At 43.8% G+C, this 27863-nt stretch overlaps 1 protein-coding gene across 1 annotated transcript in view; it reads left to right on the forward strand.

Moving 5' to 3' along the window:
• The window catches only part of CTNND2 (catenin delta 2), a 697357-nt gene that overhangs the window by 549410 nt on the left and 120084 nt on the right, over positions 1-27863 (forward strand). Inside the window, exon 12 of the mRNA XM_037529421.2 lies at positions 19337-19520. Within this exon, the coding sequence (XP_037385318.2) occupies positions 19337-19520 (184 nt within the window). The remainder of the gene's footprint in view (positions 1-19336; positions 19521-27863) is intronic.

The following is a 27863-nucleotide window of genomic DNA, read 5'->3' on the forward strand; positions in this document are numbered from 1 at the left end:
AGCTTATCTGTGCAGTTAATTAAAGGCAAACTCAAATGTGTCCTCGTCCGGTCTGCTTTGCCGGAGTGTTAACAGCCCCCGGATCTTGCATTCATAAGTATCAGCAGTGAAAAGGCTACTTCTGCTGCCCACATTCTGTGTTGAGATTTTTTTTTTTTTTTGAGATTGAAAAGCATTATCCTCAGTCTTTTATTCTGCATTTGGAATATTTTCCCTCTAAAGCTAGTGGGAGGCAGTGATACCCTCGCAAACCTCAGCTGAGCCACAGTGCCAGAGCAGTCGGGGAACTCTGTATTGACAAGAAGAGCTCTTGGATATTAACTGTAGCCCTTTTTGTTTGGTGTCTGGTCTTTCTTCGCTTTTTAAGTGATATTTAAGCCTGGAGGGAGCAGGTGCTTAATTTTATATTGTTCCCAAGCCTGTGCACAGCAAAGAAAAGAAAGAGAGAGTTGGGGAGAAGGGGGGACAACACTAAATACATGTGCCTTTCTTTGGCAGTGGAGGCTCAATTTTGGGGTGCTTTTCCCAAACCAGGGGTGAGTGTACATGCTTTCCTCTTTGCAGCTGACCCTGGAGGCTCTCTCTAGTACATATAATCAGCTCCACACCCCCTCCGTGTCCATCCACCACCATTCAGGACCTTCATGGCAGGGTCTGGTTAATTTGCTTCGCCTCCCATGCATTTTCAGGAGACTCCCTAATGCTTTGTTAAATGAACAGCAAGTAGAGGCTTGTATTTAACACACAGTTGTGGTTATGAGATGAACATGGGGTCATTTAGGATTTTCAAGCAGTTTATCAATTGAATAATTTTCTGCAAAACTGCCCAGCTATTAACTTAGGTATTGGAGTGTGTCAACCCAGATGTGAGATTTCACTGTCATGTGTAACTTCCCGTTGAACGCAAAGAGGTATTTATGACTTGAGCCTAATGAAAATGTGATTGAGAAGATAGAAACGACCATGTGATCCCAAGATGAGAATGCTGCAAAGCAAGCGCTAAGTCTGATTAAATAATCCACGTAATCAAACATGGGGTCTTATTAAAAGTCTCTGTACCTCCAGGGGTTCCCCTCACTATCCCTAGGTGGCTTGGCTAAAACTTCCATTTTGGCCATGATGTGATGTTATAATAACTGAGTTACTATGGTAACAGATGTATCTATGCAAATGACTTTTTGAAAAATCATTAGGCCATAGAAAGTCAGTCTGACATGAAATCTGCAAGGATTCCAGCCCCCAGCTACTCTTGCCATTGTCTTTCCTCTCACTGTCCCCAAATTCTTGTGCTGTGTGTGTTTTTATGGCAAATACTCTTCCTTAATTGAATGGACTCGATTAAGAAAACAAATACAGGCTACACATAGACAAATACAGGCACTACGTGTGTGTGTGTGTCTGTGTGTGTGTATCTGGTATAATACATACATATCTGGTAATAATAACAGTAATTTAAGATTTTCATGGAAGGGGGCCTCTCCTGGTGGCGCAGGCGGTTGAGCACCACGCTGTGAAGCTGTCTGCAGCCTCTGCAGCGCGGGTTCGATCCTGGCTGGCCAGCGAGGATCCCGCATGGCGCGGCAGACCTCTCCTGTCTCGCCCGCGGCTCCCCTCAGCAGTGTCCTTTGGTCAGTCTGCCTGTTCTGTTCCCCGCTCTGTCTCTGGTGAATCCTCTTGCCCTCCCGCGCATCTGGCCTGTGCCCGGTTCTTGTATAAATAAATCTTTATAAAAAAAAAAAAGATTTTAATGGAAGGCTATAAATTGGAAGGGACACACTCAAACCTCTAATTATTAACTCTCAGGAGTGGGGGTTGGAATGTGATTGTCCAAAACCACATCTCTAGTAACAAAAAATACCTTTGTGAAAATAGTTAAAATGGAGGCATTCCAGAGGGTCAGTGTTAGGCACTGCCCGTATTTTAAATGATAGTCTTGTTTCGGAACATATAGTCCTCTGCTTTTATCTTTAAAATAAATGTCCGTGTGATTTATCTTGAGATACGTCCATTCAGGAAGCTGTGGTCATCTGAAATTGAGAAAATTTAATTAAGCTAAGAAAAATTGCTTATTATGGAATATCCCAACTCCATAATGACTAAATAATAGTAAAATTTATGAGTGAAGTCGTCTGGGTGAGGTAATTTAAAATGTCTGCTTTATGAGCTACTAGAGTTAGGCGTTTCAGAAAGACCGGTAGGACTGTTTTCCAAACAGCTAAATTTAAATATAAGGTCCATCATCTGTGGCGTCTGCCTTACTTGTGTACTAAACTGATCATCATCGTGAGGCTGATTAAATGCTGTGATTCCTCTGGGTCTAGTTAATTTTAATGACAAAAATTTACATGCTATAAATTTTCAATTTTACATATAGTTTTAAAGAGTCTAATTCTGGACTCGCCTGACCTCTCTCCCCTCGGCTCCCCACGGCTTCCTCGTGTCCACGCTGCCTTCTGTCAGGGGCGTCTCTTCTCGGCGCCCCTCCAGCGCTGATATCACGGGGTCCCTTCACTTCCTCCTGCAGACATCCGACGCCCTCTCTCTCTGTGGCGAGCACTGACACGCAGCTCCTCGGGGGCAGGAACTAAGTCATCTTTGTAGCCAGGATGTTAGACCAGCACATCGTTGAAGCAAATAAATCATTCCTGGATTAATTTGTTGGAAACTCTATTCCAGTTTTCCCCTTCAAGCTGCATAGCCAGTCCTCAAGGCAGCCTGTTCTCCCTCCAGCTTACGGAGAGAGAGCCTAGGACAGGGGTGGGCAGGCTCCACACTGACGGCTCGTGTGGCTTTGATGTCATCGTTAGAGCTTGTGTGTGAGCTGTCCTGGGTGACAGTCTGTCTGCTCTTCCGAGAGCACTGGGCACTGCCGCCAGGGTAGGAAGGGGCAGTGGCAGAGCTCACTTCCATCTCAAATGATCTAAAACCTATTTAAACCGAAGGTCACCTTTTATTTTCTTCAACTTCCCTCTCTGCTTTGTTACCTCCACCACAACCCCCATGATCCCTGTCACCTCTGTCATGTCCTCAGCCATCGCCACCCCTCAGCACCTCAACCTCTGCCTCTACGACCTCCATCAGCCTCTCTGTACCCCTTTAACCCCCTCTACCACCTCCGCCAGAACCACCTCCATCACGTCCACCCCATCCACCTCCACCTTTACTACCCTCATACCAGCAGCTGCCAGGAGTCATGTGTTACCTTGTCTTGTTGAACAACTTGACATAGTTTTTGCTTTAATTGATATATGTTTTCCTTGTGATGGAATTGAAGATATTTTTCATCTGGTAATGTGATTTTATCATCACACACCATGATTCCCCTGAAGAAATCATTAGCAATGCTGTCTCATTATTGCCATGAAGAACAAGTCAATATCAACAGTCACAAGGTTGTTTCTCCAAGATGTTTTTTAAAATTTAAATGGATGACATAAATATGTCTGTCGAATGGTCGGTTCCAGGCAGTGTAATGAGGCTGAATTGTAGTTCTAATAGCCCTGAGCAAGACCAAAAGAAATGAAATCCACAACATCTGACTTCCACCCAGTTTTTCTTACTTCCACCCCTTTTTTTTTGAAAGCTATTCTTAATTATTTGCAATGTATATATTTCATGTGTTTATTGATTAACTTGTCTATGTCCAAAAACTGGAGTCTCAAATAAGAGGAACCTTAGATTCCTGAGAAGACCAGGATTGTCTTGCTTTTTTCAAAGAACAACATGAACCTGACTGTAATCATTTCCTGGCTATCACCATATTGTAGATACGAGTTGGCAGGAAAATCAGATGTCTTGAAGCTGACAATTGAACATCAGGTTTCTAGACACCTAGAAACATAAGCACAAGGATTAACCTTGAATCTAAAGCACAGACCATCTCCAGCCCACTCTCTTACTAAAACCTTAACTTTGACTTACAGGACCGTCACTGAACAACCAAGTGCTTTGGGATTAAGTAAGGTGAGCCGAAGGACATGATATTCATCCATCTTTGCAGTTTATAACACTCAATCTCAGCATTGTATGCCTGGACCTCACTAGCTCAGACCCCAAGAAGGGAGGGTTTTTTTTTTTAAACATTATTACTCATATTCTTAGCAAGGGTTTATGTAAGAAACTTATGAAAAACACATCAGCATAACCAACAACCTTGTATTTTTAGATGTTCTCCATTATGTCACCTGTTCATTACTCTATGGGTTACAGGGACAAACATGATTGTTGAGTGGGGCAGTGACACGCGTCCCTTCTGCAGGGAGAAACATTAATCTGGGCACAATGACACGATGGGTCAGAATGGCCTGGTGTGTGATGAACAGAGGTGGGGAGAAAGGATATGGTTTATTTAAGATGGAAATAATGAATGAGGATTATGACATAGGGTCCAGTTAAGATAATGCTGGACCCTGAGTTCCCATTATTGCAAGATGAGGAAAGAAAGCTGGGCTTCACAGAGGAGCGTGATGTGGAGGGAGGGCAGGAAATTGCTAGATAAATAGGACCTCGTCCCATGAATGATTTGCCTCCTGTGTTTCAGCCCCATCACTGCTGTCACCCCCACCTCCACACACAGCTCAGAGGATGTACTTCATAAAACTTATAGCCAAGAAAAGAGCTTGCCTTGGACACATGAAGGTGTTGTTATCTGTGGTCGACAATGTGTACATCTGGTGGCTGCAGCTTCCCAAGGGAATTTATACATCCTGTTTATCATTGTTTAACCCCCCTCCTCCCAGGACACGAGGTAGAAGAATCAGGTCAGTGGGAAAAGACAAAGACAGAGATCACCTGGAGTTTAAAAGATTAATCATAGAAAACAAATGAATTAAAAGACACCATTTGAAAAGTGAAATATGGGTGTCAGACGAGGGTCACAAAACTGAGGTTTAGAAAAAGGGAAAATAATGATTATGGGCATCCATCCTAGTCTGCTCCCCTCTGAATTCCTCAGGGTCTCCACCACTGTGCAACTTCTATTAGCTTATTTATGTTTATTCCCAAGCATCGCCCAATTGGGAAATAAAATAACAAAAAGTATGAACTGGCATTTCAGAAAGCAGCATGCAGGCAGCTAATTTGCCCATAGAAGAAGTTAATTAAAAGAACTGCCATGGGCAGGAGGCACCGGGTTTGCTACAGACCTTGAAAGAGACAAAGAGGATGATGGATGGCAGCCCGCACTGGCGAGGGGCGCAAAACCAGCACTGCTAGGGCAGCGTCCTGAGTAAACGCCTTCTGGAAAGCACCTGACGGCATGCCTCAATATTTAAAATGCACAGACATTTTACTCAGTAGTTCAGGGTTTAGGGAGCTATTAAGAAAACTTCTCGGGCCTCCCCGGTGGTGCAGCGGTTGAGCTCTGGGTTGCGAAGCTGCCCGCAGCCTCTGCAGCACCGGTTCGATCCCCGGCTGCTCCCCGGCCACCGGAGGAGGGTCCCACATGGCGCGCAGACCTCTCCTGCCGCCCGCTGCTCCCCTCAGCAGTGTGCTTCGGTCCTTCTGCCTGCTCTGCTCCCCGCTCTGGCTCTGGTGAATTCTCTCACCCTCCCGCGCTTCTGACTGTACCCAGTGCTTGTATAAGTAAATAAATAAATCTTAAAAAAAAAATTAAAAAAAAAAGTAAAAGAAAACTTCTCAGGGCACGTGAGTTCATCAGTGGACGCATGGGAAGCTCACTCTGGGGCACAGTAAGCCAGGGTCAGCCCGAATCTCAGAAACAGCCCAATGGGCAGGTGAATACCCCCCTGGAGGAGGGCAGCCACCCGGGCTCCCTGCCCTGTGTCATAAACTGAGGCGCGGCTGGGTGCCTGTGGGAATCGGAATGCACCGGTGACACAGTGAATTCAAAGGGCACCCCCAATCTGACCATTCCTGGGTAGCTTTTGTTTTTTCACTTTGTCCCTTTTTAAAAGATAGAAGATTTTCAGATGAGCCTGTGTGAGTTTTATCGTCATGAAAATCAGCACGCTCGCTGTCCTAGAAAACTCTCAACCTGCCAAAGACATGCAGTTGGGGGGACCTTAAAACTCGCTAAAACTTAAATGTAATCTACAAGGGAATTTATAGTTCTGTATATCCAGACAAACGGCTAAGTTCGGAAAAGACACCTCCTCTTTCTTACTCACTTTTTTTATTATGGAGACATCGATGTGTAACTTTATGTGTGATTCAGAAATCCAGGGTGCCGTCTGCTCTGGGGGCGATCCCACAGGCCACGCTCCCATAACCCCACCGCATCTGCCAGCCCCTCTGCCTTGTGCTCCCCATGGCACCACCCCCCCCCCCCGCACCCTGGTAGCCTCAACTAATCAGACACATTCTCAAATTTGGCTTGAATTAGAGAAAACCTAGAAATGCCAAAGTCATGGCCTCATGACCCATAAACGCCACCGCCGGTTTCAGGAAACGCCGTATTTGTATGTGAACCTGCGGGCCGGTCGGCGAGGCAGGCTGATGCGTGCGCAGCGTGTTCAGCGCTGCTTGTAAAGTCGTTTGATCAATTTTGTGATCAGTTTACCTGAAGGAGGCCTGCTGATCCCCCCCCCCCGCATTTAAATAAGCGGGATTGTTACTTTTTCTAAACTGTTTTCTGAAAATCCTAATGCTCTTTGCATCCCAGTCACAGCCAGGCTCTGCCACTGCGCCTGCTTGGCCCGGGTCTGGCTATGTGGCTGCTGCTTTGACCTGGGAAATAAGCTGAGATAAGTGGCCTTATCCCCTCACGCCATTTGTTCTGCTCGTGGCCGCTGCATACAAGCCGTGATGGTCACTTGGTAACGGGGCGGCCTTCGTCTGCAATCTGCCCGCCGAGGACTCCAAAACAGATGGTTCCAAATGAGGACTGTGGCTCGGGGGGTCATGAATGCACAGAATAAAAGGCGGACTTGAACTCTCCAATTACCTGTGAGCTATGGACAGGTACAGAAACCCTCAGCAGCTAACAGGGGCACAAGCAGCTGAGACACGGGGTCGGGGGGAGAGGGGGGCAGTAGCCCAAGTTAACGGGTTTGTGCTGTAAGTTGTTCCTGCTGCTCCCCCTCCCCCCGCCAAACGCCCTCCCCCAGCCCCAGACGCTGGTTGCTCGGCCGGCCTGGTGCTCTCAGCTCCTCAGCCGAACAGCGTCCAGCTTCGCCCAGGCCCTGTCCTGCAGCCTCAACACCTAAACGCACAGGACTCGCACGTCGTGTCCTGCACGGTGCTCGACTCAGCTGCCCGCCGCTGTCTGCAGGGACTGCCCGGCTCAGAGCCCCAGCCCGTGTCCTGCAGGCCTGCTACCCCTGCTCTCGGCGCCGCCGTCCATTTGGTTGCAAATGTCAAGATTCTGTTGCCTTTTCTGGCGGAGCGGTACTCCGGCGCGCGGAGACGGCATCTTCTGCGCCTCTTCATGTGCCGTTGGGCATTTGGTTTATTCCCGTAACGTGGCTGCTGTCCACAGCGCTGCAGTGGGCACAGGAGAGCCCTTGGGGTGCACAGCCCAGTCTGGCACAGTGAGATCAGGCCCGAAAGACTGTGGATGTCCACATGATAGGCTTTTTCTTCCTCAGTTAACATTTTAGCGGGTGTCTGTTGGACGGTGAGGCCCTTGGCCACTAAGAGCATCATCCACTCCTCGGTCATGCCTGCGGGTCTCTGCTCTCTTTCTCGACACGTGGGTGCCTGCTCCCATTCCATGCCTTTTTCTTCTGATTCCTCGAGGGCCCAAAAGCCCCCACTTCTCCTTCTCTAAAGCCTTCTGGGATTCCTTCCCTGGGTGATCTTCTGTCACGGGAATTCTTTCGGCACCTCATCTCGAGACAGTTAGTGGGTCGTGTCACACAACCCTATAGTGTGATTTCATTTCTCGTTGGACAAGTGTGCATTTCCTCTCCCCTGGCAGACTCACCTTAATTTGCTGTGTGTTACCCAGAGTGCCAAGTGACACCCTGATTCCACAGGATAGCTGCCAAAAAAGTGAAAACTGTGGAAATGGCACAAGGAAATGGAAGTTTCTCCAGATGTCTGATTTGGGCACTGGATTAACTTGGGGAACGTAAGGGAGAAGAAAGTACATCCAGAAGAAAATACACAGTAATGAATGTTCAGTCTTGGAGATACAGAAATAGAATTCAGAAGGATGAGCTGGAGCATGATCAGCAGAGACTGCCGTTGAGGTTTGATGTTCTTATCCACTGTCAGCGTATTTTCCGTGAAAACTAACCTCTGAATAGAGTGTCTCTAAGAGGCAAGGTAATTTGGAGCATGAGAACATGTATTTATATCCAAGTCTAACTCTCGGCTGCTCCCTGTCCTTGGGGGATTGTTGTAAACCCTTAAATCTTTAGTTATGAATCTGTAATGTGAAATCAGGTGCAACCTCCCTCCCAGGGTGGGGCTAAGGACTGCATAAAGCAGCGCGTGTGACATGGAAATACCTCCGTCAATGAGGGTCGTCATTGCCATTCATGCTATTATGTTGGAGTGACAGCACCAGACAGTTTTGACTTAACTGCAAATAAGACCTAATTTTAAAATGAATGTGGTCCATAGTGGAAGGATTTCGTTTTAAAATCACACTTCATCTCAATCTGGTTTTTGTTCAGTATGTTTCATGGAAGATTGTCACTGTGTGTATTTTTAGTAGAGGTCAGCAGAATTAACTACTTGCAAGAAAGATTATTTGTGAAAGTTTTGTCAAAACTGAATGTTCTTCATTTTCTGAACTGAAACACCTTCTTAAAATTTCTCAAGCTGCATGACCTGAGGCTAAAAAGAAACTGACAAAAGATGAAAAGCGAAACTTCCTCTTGTGTCCATGTATTCTGCTTCAAAGGACTGCACACCACATCACCTCTCTTCAATTTCAAGTAGCAGATGGATGTGCCTGCCATTGTCTGGTTGCTCATCTGCCTCACAGCCCATAGCCAGTCTCGTCTGACCTTCATTTTCACCTCCAAGTTCATTGCCAGTGGATAAGTGACGCAACCTCTCCGTGACTCAGTTTCCTTATCTGTAGAATGGAATTGGCTCAAGGTTTACAGGAGTTAATGCATGCATGGTGATAAACAAAGACCCTGGTCTATAACAAGAACTGGAAAATGTTAAGTATTTGTAGCTCTTACTCTCTTTTTTTCTGTGTGAACTAATTTGGGGTGCCCAGCTGTAGGGCAGGACAGGGCACTGAGCAGGTTTTCTATGGTCCCATGCACACCGGGGTAAAGGAGGAGTCAGAGCCCTCAGTGGCTCTTGCAGGTTTTTTATTTAGATTTACCAGGCACATGGCAGGCAGGGCTGTTGGGGGGCTGGCAGGCTGGCAGGCTGGCAGGCTCCCAGCCCCCAGCAAAGCCTCACTCTCTCTGGGCTCTCTGGCCTTCTCTCTGCTTCTCTTCTTCTTCTCCTTTCGGCTTCTGTTCATTCTTGGCTTCTGCTGGCGTGCCCATGACGCCGCCCTTCTAAGCTCAGTCTCTCAGGCCAGGTGTACCACTCCAGGTGCCCGCCGTCAGGCATGCACTCAGGACCCCAGGGTTCCCTCTATCCTAATGGCGGGAGTGCAGAAAAACCTGATGCTTTTTCCTTACCTACACCAGCTCAGCCACATTCTGAAATTCTGAGTGCTTGTCTTTTAGCATCATCGTGACCCAACAACTTCCTTCCTTTCTTCTCTCCTTCATTCCTTTAACTATTCAGTCATTCAGTAAGTGCCCGATGAGGGCCTGCTCAAAGCTGAACTCTTTAATCCTGATCACGTGAAAGCTGAGCTAAACCTTGAGTCTCTGATTCTCAGCTACCACTCTTTTCTCTCTGTGGCGTGTCTTCATCAAGTCTTCTTTCCTCGAGAACCTGGAACAAGGACACTCATTAAAGTGACCCTAGTGTAGAAGACTGTCCCCAGCTGTCCTCGATCAAGGATTCTTAGCTAAGGTTGCTCCGATGAACTCAGTTCGAGTTCATGGTGGAATGAGGGGAATGTGCCACCTGTAGTATAAAAGAGAAGTCTCCAAGGCAATTGCCAACCTTATGTTTGTGCGGGTTGTGGATTTCCCAACTTCCTCCTCGCTCCAGGCCCAGAGAGTCTGCCGTGGCCCCCTGGGATCCTACCGAGAAGTGTGTGTTTGTGTCCCTTCGGTTTTTTGCTTTTTAAAAAAAAATTCTCTCCTCTGCAAGTTTTTTTTTTTTTAAGATTTATTTATTTTTATACAAGAGCTGGGGTATAGGCCAGAGGTGCGGGAGGGTGAGAGGATTCACCAGAGACAGAGCAGGGAGCAGAACAGGCAGACAACGGAAATGCACTGCTGAGGGGAGCAGCGGGCACGACAGGAGAGGTCTGCTGCGCCCTGTGGGATTCTCGCTGGCTGGCCGGGATTGAACCCATGCTGCAGAGGCTGCGGACAGCTTCACAGTGCTGCGCTCAACCCTCTGCACCACCAGGGAGGCCCATTGTGCCTTCTTTTTGATGCTTCCTAGAGCTGCAAACACACATTGTCATCCACATAGATAAAGTCATGACTGTACGGCTTCTGGATGCCCTGGAGTCCCCTTCTTAGGTGCTCCCGGGAGGGCCCTGTGACTGAGATCAGCAAAAGGCAGATTAACATGAGAAAAACAGAAGCCTATTCACATGAGTATCACACACACACACACACACACACACACGGAGCTCCCATAATGAGGAACCCCAAGAGGTGGTTAGAATTAGGATTTATATATAATCCAAGGCTTAACCAAACAAAAAAAATGATGGGGTTGTTGGGGCTCCTGGGCGGGGGATACAAGTTATGTCAAGCTGGCCAGGATGAGTACCACGAGCAAAATTTGAGTGGGAGTCTTCTCCATCAATGAGCTGGTGAGGGCCCTCCTCTCTCTGGAACTCAGGAGAACAAGACATCTTGACAAATGGAAATTTCCTTTAAAAATGTGAGTTTCAGGGCCTCCCTGGTGGCGCAAGGGATTAAGCACTGTACTGTGAAGCAATCCACAGCCTCTGCAGCACGAGTTCCATCCCCGACCAGCCAGGGAGCAACCCACAGGGCGCAGCAGACCTCTCCTGTCTTGCCCGCTGCTCCCCTCAGCAGTGTGTTTCAGTAGATCTGCCTGTTCTGCTCCCCACTCTGTCTCTGGTGAGTCCTCTCACCCCCCACATCTCTGGCCTGTACCCCAGCTCTTGTGTGCATAAATAAATTTTTTTTAAAATGTGAGTTTCCTTTACCAAAGCACACACTGTGCGCTGTTCTAATGCTTTTCCTGTCTCCGTTGGTGTCAGTGGCCTTCAGCGCACAGGTACCATGTGCCAGAGACCCCTGCTGGGGGAGGCGTGTTCTGCTACCTCACACATCCTAATTGTTTTCAAGAACAAATACCTTCAAAAATTACCATGACAACAGCTTCCTCCTCCTTACTGGGCAGAGGGTCTAAAAACTGTCACTGGGTCAGAACCTCGCTCATCAGTTCTAGTCTGCCACCCATTGTCACAAATGCAAATAAAAGGGCCTTTGGTGCAGCAAAAAAACAATAACTTATTTCAGCCAACAGGGTAGAGTAGAGGGAAAGGAAAGAGCAGTAGGATAGAGGCAGAGGGTCCAGCTACCGGCAAGGGGTGTGAGGTGGGGCTGCAGCTAGGGGAGCAGGCAGGACCAGGCAGAGGTACACCAGTGCCACGGTCACCCCCTTCCCAACCTGGCAGAGTTCCCTGCAGCAGAAGCCACCCTCCAATCCAGGAGGGTCAGCCCATGTGCCTCGATCCCTTTTCAAGGCTCCCAACATGGCCACTCCATTCTACCCCCTTCCCAGATGTTCCTTGCCCAGGTCACCAGGGCAAACTTCAGACCATGGCAATCAGCTGGATCTTCTCAGTGTTGGGGCTGCAAGTCAACCCCTCATCCTGGCGGGTGACTCTCCACCCACAGAGAGCCCAGTGGTGCCGGACTTGGCCAGCCTCTCCGACATTCCTAGAAGCAGCTGCATTGCCTTCTCCCACTTGGAGACAAACCTCATTTCCCATGACTGGAGTCTGGCTCATTATTCCTTTATTATAAACATTTCATAGAACATTCTAAAGAAACTGTAATCTGCAGACTGACTTACCATGGAAAGGCAGATCATAGACATGCCTGAGGTTTTATTCTTTGTTCCAAAAAAATCATCTTTTGTTTATAAAATTACTTACTTTTAAATTTATTCAGGCTCTGAAAAAAGCATGAAGATTGTTTTTTAAACTATTAGCCCAACATTTATGTGAATATGGGTGTCTTGCTTTCACTGATCCACGGCAGCGTGGTCGCACTGTTAATGGATGCTGCTGGTACATCCTCAGCTTTGCCATAAGACAAGATCGCTGGCCGATGGCCGTAACGGGTAACAAAGTTGTTAGAGAAACTCAGGATGTAAGACTTGTCCTGATCCCAGGAAGACTGCATCCGCTTAAACCAGAACTTGTCTGATGTCTTATAGCAAAGGTCTGATTTACTTTTGTTCAAAAGCAAAATTAATCCAAGTAGATTTGGGGATGTAATTGGCATTATTAAATGATTTGTGAATCAGGCAGCTTCCCATCTAGCAAACAGGAAGGTGTTGCAAGAAAATGGTATGAAATGGAACATTTCTTATAGTCAGAAACAGGGTAGGACAAAAAAGGGGAAGGTTTCAGGAAAGGGTGCCTGAGGACCAGGCAGAGGCAGGAGGAGTATTATCATGGAGATGGCCTCACCAGGGTCAGATTGATGGGTTTAAAATTACACTTTGAGGAGAAGCTGAAGCTGCAGTGAGTTCGAGATTAAGGCTTGGTGGATCTTGGCATCAAGTTTTCTCTGGCTCCATTTGGGATTGCTTCTTTCTAACACTTCCTAATATCAAGAACAACTTAACTCTTCATCCTTTCTGGAGTTAACCAAACTCTGTGCTTATCTTGAAAATGTGCCAAGAATAATTCTACTTACTTCTCAGCATTAATGTGCATGTAATGGTTTTTAAATGAATTCAATATTCAAACCAGAAGCCCTAAGTGACAATAATGGGGAGACAGTGCAGCGCCTCTCCCTGCTGACCATACACTAGCGCCCCCTGCAGACCTTCCGTGGCGTCTCTAGCTCTGGGAGACTCCACTCAGTTATTCCAGGAGTCAACTTCTGAAGGATTAAGCTTCACCCAAGCCCCATGGTCCCTGCAGCTTCCTCTTGTGACATCTAAGGAGAACTTAGAGGTCATTTGATCCGGTCAGCCAATCCCTGGACTTCCTCCAGGAAAACAGAAGGAGTTTTGGTAGAAGGAACTTACCTGTTTTTAACTTACCTGTTCTTTTAATATTCTCACTTTAGATTTATCTTAAATTGGGAAGTATGATCACTTATTGTGAAAGGTTGACAATGTTTGACTAGTAGAGGAAAAGTCACAAAAGTAAGATGAAGCTTTCAGCTCTTAAGAGAATTTTCCCCACAGATGTATGGGGAATACTGATATTCTGTTGGTCATGTCCGCTGAGGCTCTCCCGTAATATCCATTTTGTAAAACTAGGGGAGATACAATTATTATTTAAAATGTATTATTTAAAAGTATTAAATGAAATTCTTTTTTTAGCACTCTCCTAACTCTCTTTATTATGTGTGTTTTAAACAGTTCTCTGCACGCAGAAAAGAATGACTAGCACATCCATTCCCTGTAATAACTCTTCTCAAAGTAGCAGCAGCTAGGACTCCTGAAAATTATCTGTTTTTACTGAGATACAACTGACCACATTGTGTCAATGGAAGGTGTAAGTTGTGTAAGTTGAAGGTGTCCATGTGTTGATTTTAATGCATTTCATGTTACAATATTACACCATAGTGTAAGCTAATGCCTCTAAGCCTCTAATACTTCCTAGTTATTTCTTTTTTGGAGGTGGGAACAATGGAGATCTAGTTGCTTAGTGACTCTAGAGCATGTAAAAGGCTATTGTTATCACACAGTATCACTATATTCACAAAGTTGTGCATCTCATCTTCAAAATGTATTCACCTTCCAGCCACACATTTATAACCTTGAACAGTATTTTCCCAATTCCCCTACCTAGGTTACCCCCGTAAGCACCATTCAGCCCTCTTATACAAGCCTGAGTTTTTTAACTCCAGGTGTGGTATTACACAATGTTCGTGTCTCTCTGTCTGACATCTCACTTAGTATATTGCCCTCAAGGTCCATCTGTGTTGTTGTGAATGTCATGATTTCCTTCTTTCTCGTGAGTGAATAATATTCCACTGTATGTGTCATGCTTTGCTGACCAGGGATACTTCTGAGATAGTTTCCATTAGGTGATTTTGTCCTTGTGCAAATGTCGTAAACTGCATTTGCACAAATCTGGATGCTTAGCCTACTGCGCACCTGGGCTGTGGGGCACAGCCCACTCTCCACCATGGCACATGCTCGCTGTCGTTGACCAAAATGCCAGCTGTGACTTGTGGAGATCACGTTCGCTTTCCTTGTTCCTCCATCGGTGGACACCTTACTTGTTTCTTCATCTGGCTATTGTGAATCATGCAGCACTGAGCCGGGGAGTGCAGGTAGCTTCTTAATATCCTGATTTTATTTCCTTTGGATAAAGACCAGAAGTAGAGTTGGTGCATCAGATGGGCTACCTTTTTATAACTCTGTGGGAACCCACCAGTTTTCCATCATGGCTGCCCCAGTTTACAACCTCTCCAACCGCGCACAAGAGGCTCCTTTCCTTCCTGCCCTGCCAACATTCACCTCTAGTTTCCTTGGTGACAGCCCTTCCAACAGGTGTGAGTTGACTGCTCATGGTGGCTCGGTGCGCATTTCCATCATGATTAATGATGTTGAGCATCTTTTCATGGACCTGCTGGTCATTTTAGTGTCTTTGGAAAAAAGTAGCTTTTTTGGGAAAATGAGTTGCTCTGTCCTTTTATAATTGTTTTGTTTGTCTTTTGTCGTTGAGTTGTGTGGGTTCTCTATTTTGGACATTAGTCCTTTATCAGGTACATGATTTGTGAATATTTTCTCCCACCGTGTAGGTTGCCTTTCATTTCACGGATTGTTTTTGCTTTCTCTGTTCCCGAGCTTGTTGGTTTCGTGTGTCCCACTGAGTGATTTTTGCTTTGAATGACCCATGATTATTGCAGAATTTTGGTCGACTTTAACATTAAGATGAACATGTTTGTTCTCAGAAGCACTGCTTGAAGGTGGTGTGTAAATCACACACACACCACCTGAAAGGACTGTGTAGACGATCTCAGTTCACAAAGGCACCTTGAAGACTTCTCAGGACAAGTTATATGTTTACTCAAAAACTCATGTACATGCACACATGACCTGTGCAGACATTGGTGCACATGCAGACATGTGCACATCTATACACATACTCACGTGTGGCTCTTCCATGCGTACCCACCCACTCACACTCAGACTTACTGGTAAGTGCACACATACTACACACACAAACACACACACAGGACACCACCAGTCCAGGTGTCAGGAGCCTCCAGATTTGGATCAGTCTTTTTCCACTCATGACAAATGTGTGACTGGATGGGGTTAGAGAAGGTAGGGAGGGGAGTCCCCAAGCTCTCTTCCGCTCTGCACCCCAGTCAGGCCCAACTGTTTGGATAAATAATTTTTTTTGTCTCCATTCTTTTCTTTCCCTTGCACAGAGGCACAGATTTTCACCCTTAGAATAAGATGAATGATAGATATGTTTAAAATAAATCTCCATGTGTTCATTATGCTGATTTTAATTAGTTGATCAATTCAACATAAACTTTAAAACATTTGTTTAAAATGAATCAGCCCACTTATCTTTAGTTTAAAGTTCCCCCCTGTTCAGGAATTGTGGTTGAGGTTTAAGGGTTTAAAGAAAATGAGGGGGCCAGAGGGAAATCCTGTGCAGCCAGCAGCACTGGGTGATTTAATAATTGTTGTTATTAAAATGCCTTTTTTGGTCAATCTGATTTTTTTCCAAGATATTCTTCATCTCTCTTAGGGAAGAAAACCCACAATTACCTCTATTAAAACGAAGTAAGGATCCAATGAAAGTAATTAAGAATTTATTAAAGAAATTTTAATAAACCAGTTATTGCTCATGAATATGGATAATCTCAAGGAAAAGAACTATTCTGTGCCTGAAATAAAAATAAACTATGTTTTAATATATTTAGTGTACATAATTAGTTATTTAAATGTCTCCTCTACTAAACCTACTGTCAAAATTATATTTGGAACAGCAATAATTTTATGCTGATAAAGGGAAGCTGTTGAATACATATAATTAATGTAAAGATGCTGTAAAACAGTTTTATTACAGATTATAATCTGGGAGAAATTAGCATATTTTCATCAGGTAAATTAAAATTTGCTGGTGACCATCAACTGAAATACTAAAGCATTTTTATGTTGCTTTCAGATAAGAATAAATGGGGTAGTTTGATATAAACATTGAATACTGCTGTGAATTCAATTTATTCCACAGTGTTCCATGAATTGAAATTTTAGTATTACCTTGGCTAATTTAAGATTATCGGGGAATTAATGCAAGAAAATTACCGAAGTGAAGTACTAGAGATAAACATTTGAATGCTAAATTGATTCATGTTTTTTAATGATTCAAATTTTTCGTGCTAAGGATGGAATTTCTTCAGAGTCGATTGTTGTACCCTCACTGAGGTCACTTCTTTTGTACTTGCATTTGGATTTATGATAACTTTGTATCTTTGTCTGCTGTTTCAGACCAGGCTTCTGGTCTAGCACCACAGTAAGTGAGGGGTGTTCTGCGCCAGGAGCACCTGCAGGCTGAAGGGTCACATGTATTCAGCACCTATTTGGGGAGCACTGTCGATGCACTGCCATGTTCTGTGTGCCGTGAGTGCTCTGGCAGGGTCTGTGTTGCCATCTAAGGACTCTCCTCTTGTCATGGGGAAGAAACAAGAGCAAATGACAAGGAAATGTGCATGTCAATGGGTGACAAGATGACTTAAAATAAGAGCTCTGACAGCAGTTACCTGAGGAGGTAACTTAGGTGAATCTTTGCACTTAGCACATATAAAGGGTCAGTGAGTGGAGACAAGGCTCAGCCCCAGAGGGGAACAGAGGGAAGGAGGAGGAGAGAGAAGGGAGGCTAAGAGGGGAGAAAAGGGAAAGGACTTTAATTCCCAGGGCCACATAATCAATTACCCACATTTAGCAGGTTTTCCATTCTGTTCCTTACCTCTTTTCTGTTTGTTAGAAAACATTGGAGATTGCTTTATTATAAGACAATGCCTTTAGATTCTTTGCTTCATGTAAAGATGTAGGTTTCTCTTACTAGTAAGTTTTTTTTTAGTTTAAATCTTGAAATACATTTTCTTTTTTTTTATAATTCATTTATATCTTTTGCATCGTTGTGTATTCCCCATAAAATTCCCACCACCAGTTCACCCGTGAATCATCACCGTAGTCCCTTGTGTTCTTCTCTTACTAGTAAGTTTTTAGAGCAATATGTTTTACAGCAAATTGTGTCACCCAAGGTATTTTCAAATCAGGATTTGGGAATGAAAAATCTCACACTTTGTTTCTGTATATTCGCCTTATATAGTGAGAACAACTGACACAAACCCTCTGTGACTTCTTTTAAAATTCATCCTCAACTACTAGAGTCGATATTAATTTCATCTTCATATCCTTTCAAAAACGAAAGACTTGTTATTTTGCTGGGGAAAAGAACAGCCTTGCAGTCCACAAATGAGTGAATGATCATTTTGATTGTTTAGCTTATCCACAATTTAGTAAAATATTTCTTAATGAAATGAATAAAGAAACAGCAAAGTATATTACTTAAAACTTGGCGCATGGATGTACAACACTACTATTCAATCAGTCCAAATCAAAATAGGTTTTTGGTTGCCTTCTGTGTACCATTGAGCATATTTGATAGACTTGACTTAAGATAGTAATGGGAATACAAACATACACAGAAGCAAATAGAAATGGTTGATGAGCTAAAACTAAGGTAGGCAGCGTATTTCTATAAAGGGACACATAGTAAGCTGTTTAGGCATGAACAGGGATGGTTATGGTCCAATAAAACTTTATTTATAAAAACAGGCTGGCAGGATTTGCTCTTCAGGCAACCTGCTTTACAAAAGATTGACTTATACATACTGGGCACGAACACGATTTGTTTCCTTTGCATTTGCTTTAAAAAAAAATTCTCATTAAATGTAATTTTAATAGAAAAGTTTGTCTCTGTCACATTTTAATACAACAGGTTTAAAACTTAGTACTTTGAATTATTAACAATCCAGTATCATCAGCTTTCAGATGAGCATGATGTATGCCCTTGGAGAGTTTGACATCTACCATGCAAGAAACTAATAAAATAAATTTCAGGAATAATGTGTTCTGTTTATTTTACTCACAACACAGTAAATGAACCACAATCTCATCTCAGAATTTATTGAAAATTTGTTTGCCAATTACTCTGGAAGCTGTGTTTCTAAAGACAACTATAACATTTGATTCTAATCTGCAGTGATGATGTCTATTTAGTCTTGAAAGAAAATACAGTCCTTTCATTGGAAAATAGAAAGTTAATCTCTGTTTCTTTGACCACTGTGCATGCTGTCTTGAACAGATAGAATGATTATTTTAAAAACATTTTCATGTGGTGTTACATATTCTGTATACTTATGATCATTTCTAAAATTAATCTCATTGTAAGTCTTTAAAAAAAATATTTAAAGTCTAGAGTATTTCATCTCTCCTAAAAGTTTTGCTTTAGCTCAGCCTTGATCCTTGCTGTTGTGGTCTGGCCATTGTGGACATGCCCTCCACTTTTTTCTCTGCTCCTTTTGTCTTTATTTAAGGAAGAACCATCAGTTGGTCCTCCATGACCTTTGCTTTCAGAGAAAAGCTGACAGAACATTTGCAAGTGACAGGAAATTTCAGTGTCGTGTTAAGCCTGTAAAGCCTGGGTATGGCTTGTTCCACATGGAAGCTAAGTGAGCCAGAGAGGCTACCTGGGTGGAGTGAGCTCTCAGGGAGAACAAAGATGTACAGTGAGTGCACTTCGCCTCACAGCTGTGGGTTAGAGCTGGGTTCACTCGTCCGTTGTATTAATAGAGAACAGGAGCCTGGTTGGCATCCCCCAGTCAATCATTCTTTCGACCGGGGTCACTCTCCTAAGTTCACCAAGGTAATCACATCGCAAGCCCTCCGTCCAGTTGTCAGACTTACACAGCTCTCTTCATAGTACACACAGGTGCCCCTAAGTTGGCAGCGTGGGCTGGGACACAAGCCCCCACGCTTAGCCCTGCCAGCCCAGGCTGCATACGTGATGAGGGAGTCACGTGGAAAGGACTCTCAGCACCCACCCAACAGCCCTGTCGTGTGTCTCTTGCAGGGGTCCTGTGGAACCTCTCGTCTTGCGATGCCCTCAAAATGCCAATCATCCAGGACACCCTGGCAGTGTTGACTAACGCCGTGATCATCCCACACTCAGGCTGGGAAAACTCACCTCTTCAGGATGATCGGAAGATACAGCTGCATTCCTCACAGGTGCTGCGAAATGCCACCGGATGCCTAAGGTGAGCCTGCATCGCTGCCCCTCTGGCTGACTCCACCTCTCTTGTCTCTTTTGGGGCTCTCATCGCAAATCTAGGAAGAAATGGAGTGTTCTGGAAAGACGAATATGTTGATATGGCAAATGAGTAAGGTACTGACAAGGTATAGGAACCTCCACTGCTCAGTGGAGCATCAACGCTTGACATATGTAACACATTCTCTTAGGTCAGTTTCGATCCGATCCAAAATAATTCACTTTTTTATTGAAAACATTAGTTCATAGTAATTTCCCCTATTATGTTATATAGAATAACCTATAGGATAATCAGGCTGGTCAGTTGGCTGAGTGAGTGTATGATAGATACATAAGACTATAGTTGTCACCTGTAGCTATTCTTTTTTATTTTTAAAAGTGTTCTGTATGACTTCAAGAACCTATACTTCTTACAAATAACTCTTCAATAAGGCCTGCTGAGTGTAATTTTTTAAAATAATGAAAGTAGAAAAGGTGTTATAATTCTCTCCTGATATATTTTGACAAAATGATCTCCCAAAAGCTCTTTGAGATGTTTTACAGTCATCTTTGTATTTTGTTTCATTTTTGCTCTCAGAAAAGAATGTAACAACCCATGTACAATTCTTCCAAACTCTAGAAAGTATGATCTCAAGAATGTTGCATTTTGTGGCAGAGCTGGAAATCTCCTCTGGCTAAACTTACTGATGGGATGGGAGCATAAGGGTTATTTAAAATTCCTCCTCAAATAATCTATATTTCAGAAGTTCAACGTGCAGGGTGGCTTCAGCTGGGCTGCCCCAAAGCTGCTATTTCTCCAACAATTGATCGGTTTCTAGTTGCAAAAGCCAGTCTCCACTGAGAAGGAACAGAATCACCTTGGTGACATTAATAATAATTATCTCATGAATATTTATAACAATGCTCTCAGGCTCCACTTTGGAGAGGGGTGTGTATGTTTGTGTGTGCATAGAGGGAGATAAAGCGAGTTCACCTCCATAAATATCAACGCGCATTTGCAGGCAGGAATATGAAAGCCTTTGATGAGGTTTCTTTCCCTCAAGGTCATGAAATAAAGATCTTTTGGCGTGATTTCTCTGCATAGACTCTACCATACGCCAAATTTACAGGCTTCCAAAGCCCCCCACTGAGATCTCTACTTTATAAGCTGCTGAATTCTCTTCTCCTTCTGTAGTCTACGCCCTGCCACAAGAAATGCAGTTCTTCCAAAGACAAAATGGTAGACACTGAACCTTTATGTCTGCTTTTTCTATCACAGTTATTTACAACTATTACAAGTGATGTTTCCCTTCTGAGCTCCCTTGACTGTCAAGAGAGTCATTGCCAATGAAGCCTGTGGAAGGAAGGGCCTCAGAATGATCCGTGTGGTCAACAGAGACCTGTTAGCCCTGTTCTCTCTAATCAGGAGCCTGTTGTGGCTCATGGTGGTTGAGCTAAGGCTGCAGGCCACCTCCAGCAGGCGTGAACATCCGGTAGCAGAGGTGAGGCCACAGTCCCCTTGGTGGGTGTCCTGGATGAGTTCAGGTCTGGGATGTGACTCAGAGCCAAGTGGGTGTGTCTCAAACACAGGAGCATGGCCCTTGTGCCCAGGAGTAGCCACGTTGTAGGGAGCCGAGAGGACCCAACGTAGAAGGAGATTCATGTAACAAACCGGGTTCATCTGATCAAGAAACAACCGGGTTTCGTGTTTTCTCACATCTCTGAGTTTATCGGGCGAGTAACAAAGCAGAACCCATCAAAATGTGGCAAATATTTCACTCCTCCCGTAATTCATTATCTCATGCTGTTCTGCAGAAGGAAATATAATTTTTCCTCTTACCCGAATATGTTTGTGAATCAACCACACTGAGGAGAAAGTTGGACTGGAGAGGGAGAAAACAGCCCTGGCAAAGGGCTAAAGTGACTTATCAAGTAACGGTTCAATAATGAAAGGGTTCAAGAAACATCTCCTATTATTTACCATTTACTTAGAGCCAATGTTGGCAACACACCCAAACAGTCCTGGATGTTTATGTCACAGGGGAGCTCGCTGAGTTCTCCTATAAGAAGTTACATACATTCCAGATCTTTCCCAACAATGCCTAGGTCTTTTCATTACAGAAATTACTTTGGATGCTGCTCCTGCCTTTGTGCAGTGTCATCCATGTGCCTGCTGTGTGCCTGGCAGGGACCAAGGAGCAGAAGTAAACATGGCGCCCTCGCTTCAGAAACTCAGTGGAGGCAAATGGTTCCCATATCATGAGTCCTACTGTGACATCTCTGTGGCATTTTATTTGTTTAATTTTTCTTAGTGGCATTTTAATGCTATGATTAGGTGGGGGCGAGGGGAAGGGACTAAGTTACCCAGTTTGGTCACAGAAGGTTTTAAGAATCAGGTGAGACTGGGGGCTTCTCCATTCAGTGAAGTAGGAATGCTTTGTGGCCAGAAAGAGGGCAGGCTGCTCTCTGGTGTGGACACGAGAGAATTCAGAACCGGGAGGTGGTGCAGGATACTCAGAAATGCCAGGAAGTGCATCGTGCATAGTTGTAGCATGCCAGGTGGTGAAAGGCCGTCAGAGCACGGCTAAGAAGGACAGACTCGAGGCTGTAATGATTAGACACCTATGGTGATCGTTGTGCAGAAGGACATCGTGGGCAACTATGACCAGGGGCAGCTGTACAGGAAAGGAAAGGAGGTGGGGGCAGGAGAGGCGAGAATAAGAGCAGAGCTGTGACTCTAGCAAGAGGCCCTGCAGGCTTTGTTTCTAAGAGACCCACTCTGGACAACAGTAAATATCGGCATTTTGTTCCACTGGGTGAAATTCAACTGATTCATAACTGTGGACTATTCATAACTGCTCAGAAATTCCTTCTGCTTTCCTCTGGTAATTTTTTTCTTCTCATGACATCATTCTTATTAAAATTATAATTTCAGTATAGAGTAGTTTCTTGGCACCAAATCATTATTATTTTGAACCTGAGGTTCAAGAAAACAAATACCCCAAAGCAGGAGGGGATTGTAAACGCTAAAGCTCTCCCAGCTGACAGGTAATGCAACAGACTCAGCACAGGTCCTCTTGGAATTCAGCAATTATTTGAATCTAGTCCTTAAAAAATGTAAAATAACATCTGGATCATCTCAATAATTCAGTCAGATATGGGTTTATACCTTTGCAAGGAACATTTTTCCATCAAAATATTTAGGAAAAACGTGGTGATTCTTAATCAGAAAAAAACACAGCAATCATTGTTTTGGTCTTTTTATGTACTTAATGTACACCTTATATAAAATTGTATAGTGAATTTTTTTGTCAAGCTGATCTAGTGAGTTTGATATTTGCTTACCTTCATCTGGTCTGTTAATTTACAGCTTTAATCTTGAAAGTTACCAAAATTTTAGAAAAAATACACATTTACATATTATGATTCTTCTTCCAAAGTATTATTTCCTAATTCCTACAACTAGGTCATGAAATCAGGCTAAAGATAAGCATGTGCACAGGAGTTTGTTTAGCTGGTAACAGTACAGCAAGTTGCATACACAGGGTATGTGTGTGTGTGTGTGTGTGTGTGTGTGTGTGTGTGTTCACAGAATTCAACAGAACACTCTGGAGAGCACTGTGACAACTTTGGTATAAACCAAGTCAGTGTCACAACTCAAAGCTAATACAATTTGTTTGGTGATTTGCAGCTGTTACTCTAGGTGGAGGCAAAGAAACGAATGACTCCTACAAAAACTGAAATTTTTCTTTCTACTGAACCTCTCTCCCCTCTTTTTTCATTTTAGCATTTATTCTTTATTAGAGAAGTATTTTGAAAAGCAAGGCATTCTTGTTGAAAACCATTCTGGGGTATTAAAATTCTTTTTAATTCTTTCCCTTTACTCCAACTTTTAGAAATTCTCCACATCCTGTAGGTATGAGGATTTGAATATGATTCAGTCCTTGCCATAATTAGACATCTTAGAAAGTTTTTTGAGATTGTATCTGTCTTATTACCATTCATTATCAGATACTTAGAATCTGATAATGGGGAAAGTGGGGAAGGTGGCATGAGGTCACTAAATATATTTAATGTATATTCAATATATTTCACTTAAATTGCATTCAGTATATGTCCTTGGGAGATGGAAAGTCTCCTTTCTTCAAAATTACAAAGAAATTGAGGAATGGAGCTGTGTGTGTGTGTGTGTGTGTGTGTGTGTGTGTTCATTTAGTCATTCTAACTTGTGACCTGGCAGCACAATGAATGTTCATTAAAGCATTTTATACATTGTCAATAGATAAGATTTTTAAATAAAATGAGGATGAGTAGTTTTATTCATGACATTCCTGTCTCCCATGGACCATAAATTTCTGCTTCAAATACGTTGTTCATTCTTGTATTAATTATAAGTTCACTAGTGCACATTCAGTAAGTCATTGTCCTGCTCTCCAACATGCTAGAGCTGATCAGAGTGGAGTTTAGGTCAGTCACGTCGCTTGATCCTTCGTCAGCTAAAATCTGGAATGCTGGCACTTTCCAGTCTTTAGACAGTTTGGTACAGTTTTAATATCTGCGTCCATTTGCTTGGCCATCACTTTGGCAGTGGGTGCTGTGCCAGTGTTATGGTGGTAATAATCACACGCACACACACGCGCACGAGCCCTGGGCATCCACAGAGCAGTATTCTGACGAGAAGAGGCTCCTGCTTTGCCTTCTCTGCAGAGCCAAGGCAGATCTTCGTGGAAAATGTCCTTCCATGGTGACATGACAAAAATTCAAGCACATATGAAATACAAAATGAAAAGTTAATGCCCTTCGTCCCGTCCACTTAAACTTCATTCTGGGGCAGGAAATGGAATTTTTCAAAAGCAGATTTGTTCCTAAAGTATCTATCTGTCACTGAGAAAGGACAGAAATGAAAAAAAAAATCTCTTAAATTTCATTGAGGAGGGAGTCGGTAAGAATGATGGAGGCGAGGTGGTGGGATTCTGGGAAGCCCTGCCAGCGCGGGCGTGGGTGCTGCGTGGAGACAGCCAGGAGTCATTCTGGGGGCTCCTGCAGGGCACGTGACATGACCCAGGATCACTTGAGGACTCTGGCCGCGGCGGCTGCGTGAGAATGGATGCTTCCTGGATGTGGCATGAGGCCTGACAGTACTTCCCATTCCAAATACCGCACTCAGTATCCTAACGACCCCTGCCGTGGCCATTACGTCAGTTCACGGTGAACTGCAGGTGGAACCCTGCTGCCGGGTGTCCTCTTTGACGTTTTCATCCAGCGCCCAGCTCAGTCAGACTCCTCCGAGGCCCGAGTCCTGGGCGCTCAGTACTTTGTTCCTGCCCAAGTGTCTGCACACGCTGGTCTTGCTGACGTCCACAGCTCATTTCCTGTGCCACCAAGTCCTTTATTTATTTTTATTATTCAATTCCCTCTTGGGCATCTTGTCCTGAAGGACAATAATATACACCCCTAATTTTTTCCATCTATCTTTGTACACACCAGAATGTTATTAAGCCCGTCAAAGGAGCAGTGCCGCGCCTTTGCTTATGAGTATAATTAAACTCAGACCCTCAATTAGTCATTTTAACCCATATAATGGATGAGTGCTTGGTCCCCTGGTGCCAATAATTCTAGAGTGACCTTGAGAAAACCCCTTCACAAAGTAATACAAGTGATAATCACAGTCTGGCTAGAAAGCTCCAAGGTCGCTTATTTTATCTGGTTTACTTATGCATTTAGCCACAGGTAGCAAGAGGAATAATTATTATTTTTATGATAAGTTCAGTTGGTTGCCAGTGTTATTCGTCTATTAAAAAGAATCTTTTTTAAAAAGAGTTTTTAAGTCTAGTATAATGAGCTCTGGACTTATCTCAGTATTATCACGGGTGGCAGCTGTACCGAGCACTGTTTATCCGGGTACTTAGAATGGAAGGACCTTGTTTACACGGATGCTGTGAACAGATCCCACCCATCCCTCTTACACAGGTTCCCCACCTGCCCTAGCACACGGTGCTCCTCACCTGAGTGCTCCACTTCCAGTCAGGTGTCCAATATGGATGCAAATTCAGTGGTTTTCTCAATAGTTCCTGACTCAGCAAGAAGGGAGTCCTGAGTCTGAAAGGAGGGAACAGGGTCTGGCAGCAGGGGGAGGAGGCAGAAGGAGCAGAGGTCTTAGGACCCCATGAGAGGGCAGTTGGGGAGCCCACTCTGTGGCTCTGTTGGTGACCAGGGTTCCAGCCTCCCCACGGGGCACCCCAACGCCTTAGCTCACTCCTGCCTGCCCCGTTAGAAAGGTGGTGGTGTGTGATGTGTTGTTGAGCTAGGGCTTCCCTGCAGAGTGCAGACCAGTGGCTCCAACAGCAGAAACTTGTCATCGCTCAGATCTGAAAGTCAGAAGTCGAAGGTCAAAGCATTCTCGGGGCTGGCTGTCTCCGTGGCTTGCCGCTGGTCGTCCTCTCAGCCATCACAGGGCCTTCCCGGTGCCTCTGTGTCCAATGTCCTCTCCTTACAAAGACACCAGTCATTAGGGATTTGGGACCATAGAGAAACCTCATTTCCTCTTAATGACTTTAACTTTTTAAATGAAATGTCTCGGTTAACCTTCTTTTACAAATATATATACTTCCGGGGGTACATCTTCACACCCCAACCTGTGCACAAACTACACCCGCCCCCCACCAAAGCTCTGGCACCCATGCCCAGTGCTCTTCACCCCCTCACCTCCTCTTCTCTTCCGCCCTCTGGTCTTCACCATGGTTATCACAAAATCAAAGAGTTATTTTTGCTGTGATTTGCCAGTTTGTTTTCTTATGTTCCCCAAATGAGTGAGACCATCTGGGAATTGTCTTCAGTCTCTGACTTATTTCATTGAACATCATCACCTCAAGATCCATGTCCTCCCCAAGGACACAATTTCATCTTTTTTTAAATAGCTGAGTCATAACCACTTAAAGAATGGTGAAATAAAGTTCTTGTAGGGGTCCAAGGAGGATCCTTTGGGTCCAGTCATTGGTCCCATGCCCTTGTACATAACCACTTAAATAGCTGAGTCATATTCCATCGATTATTCATTTGACTATTCCATTGAGTATATTCAAAGATAGTCACATTCTCAGGTACTGGAGGTTGGAAAAACTCATGAACAACATGGAAAAACTCACTGTTCTCACTTTGAGAAATAATTTTTAATAAATTAAAACATTCTTTGAACAAGGTCATCTTGACCAGATTGAAGCATGTTTTAATTGGATAATGTAAACCAAAATCATGCTGCCCAACCTAAGGCAAAAAGCTAATGTCAACTTTTCATCTTTCCTTCCAAGTGGAAGTGATCATCAAAATATTCTACAGGATGACACTTTGCTTTTCCTAACTCCAAGGGGAAATGGATACTGATGGGACTTCAAGAAATTCCTATATGTCAACATAAGAGTCACAAAGACTAATTAGGGAATCAAGATTGAATTGAGTTTACATAGTTCACTAGATAACTGTGAGGCTGTAGTTAGCCATGTAACGATGTGGCTAACTATATGAAATTGTTATACTTGATGAAATCAGTCACTTGATTTTACATTCAAAGAGGGAGCCTAGAAAGTCTCTACATACATTGAACCTGTATCCAAATTACTGAATGTATTTGAATTGACCTTTGGTTTGGAATCAGGTGATCTGCTTTTGGGCCCCACATGGATACATCTTACCGGCTGTCCACACAGTGAAAAGCAGTGCCCCTTGTCACCAAGACAACTGGACACCTCAAAGTCCCGTTAGGTCACCTCAAGACTGGGCGAGCTGGAGTATGATTTTTCCTAAATAGTGCGTCAAAGGCCTTGCTCTTTATCTCAATATTTTCATGACTTACCAAACTCCCTCTTACTGATTCTTTCTTTACGTCTAAGAAGCTTTTTAACCTTTATTTGGTTTACTCTTACATCTTCTAGGCCTGACGCTTATTGTCTCTTTAGGATTTTGCCTTTCTCTTACTCTTTTGTATTTGCAAAAGTCTGAAAAAACTTTATTTTCTCTTTTTCAGAAGATCTTCCTGTCCCCTGAGGACAAACTACATTTTAGTGAAGTTCTTCCTGGCATTTATGTTCCATGAAATAGTAATAGGGTTATTTCTCCCCAAACATTATTTTTCTTCCTTAAGCTAGAAAAAAATGTGTGTATAATAATTTCACCTTAAATATAAAAAATTAATATAAAATACCCCATCATCTCATTCCCACTTAATGTTTCCATCATTTATTTCTGAAAAGTTGATTTACCTCATTAGGACAATTTTTAGAATCTAACTAAAACTTGTTTTAAATTATTTATTCCATAATTTGGTTGCAAATACGAGCTTCCTTTAAAAGGACAAGCA

Source organism: Talpa occidentalis, unplaced genomic scaffold (genome assembly GCF_014898055.3).
Source record: "Talpa occidentalis isolate TD23 unplaced genomic scaffold, MPIMG_talOcc4v2.1 talOcc4.6, whole genome shotgun sequence".
In the NCBI taxonomy this organism is placed as follows: domain Eukaryota; kingdom Metazoa; phylum Chordata; class Mammalia; order Eulipotyphla; family Talpidae; genus Talpa; species Talpa occidentalis.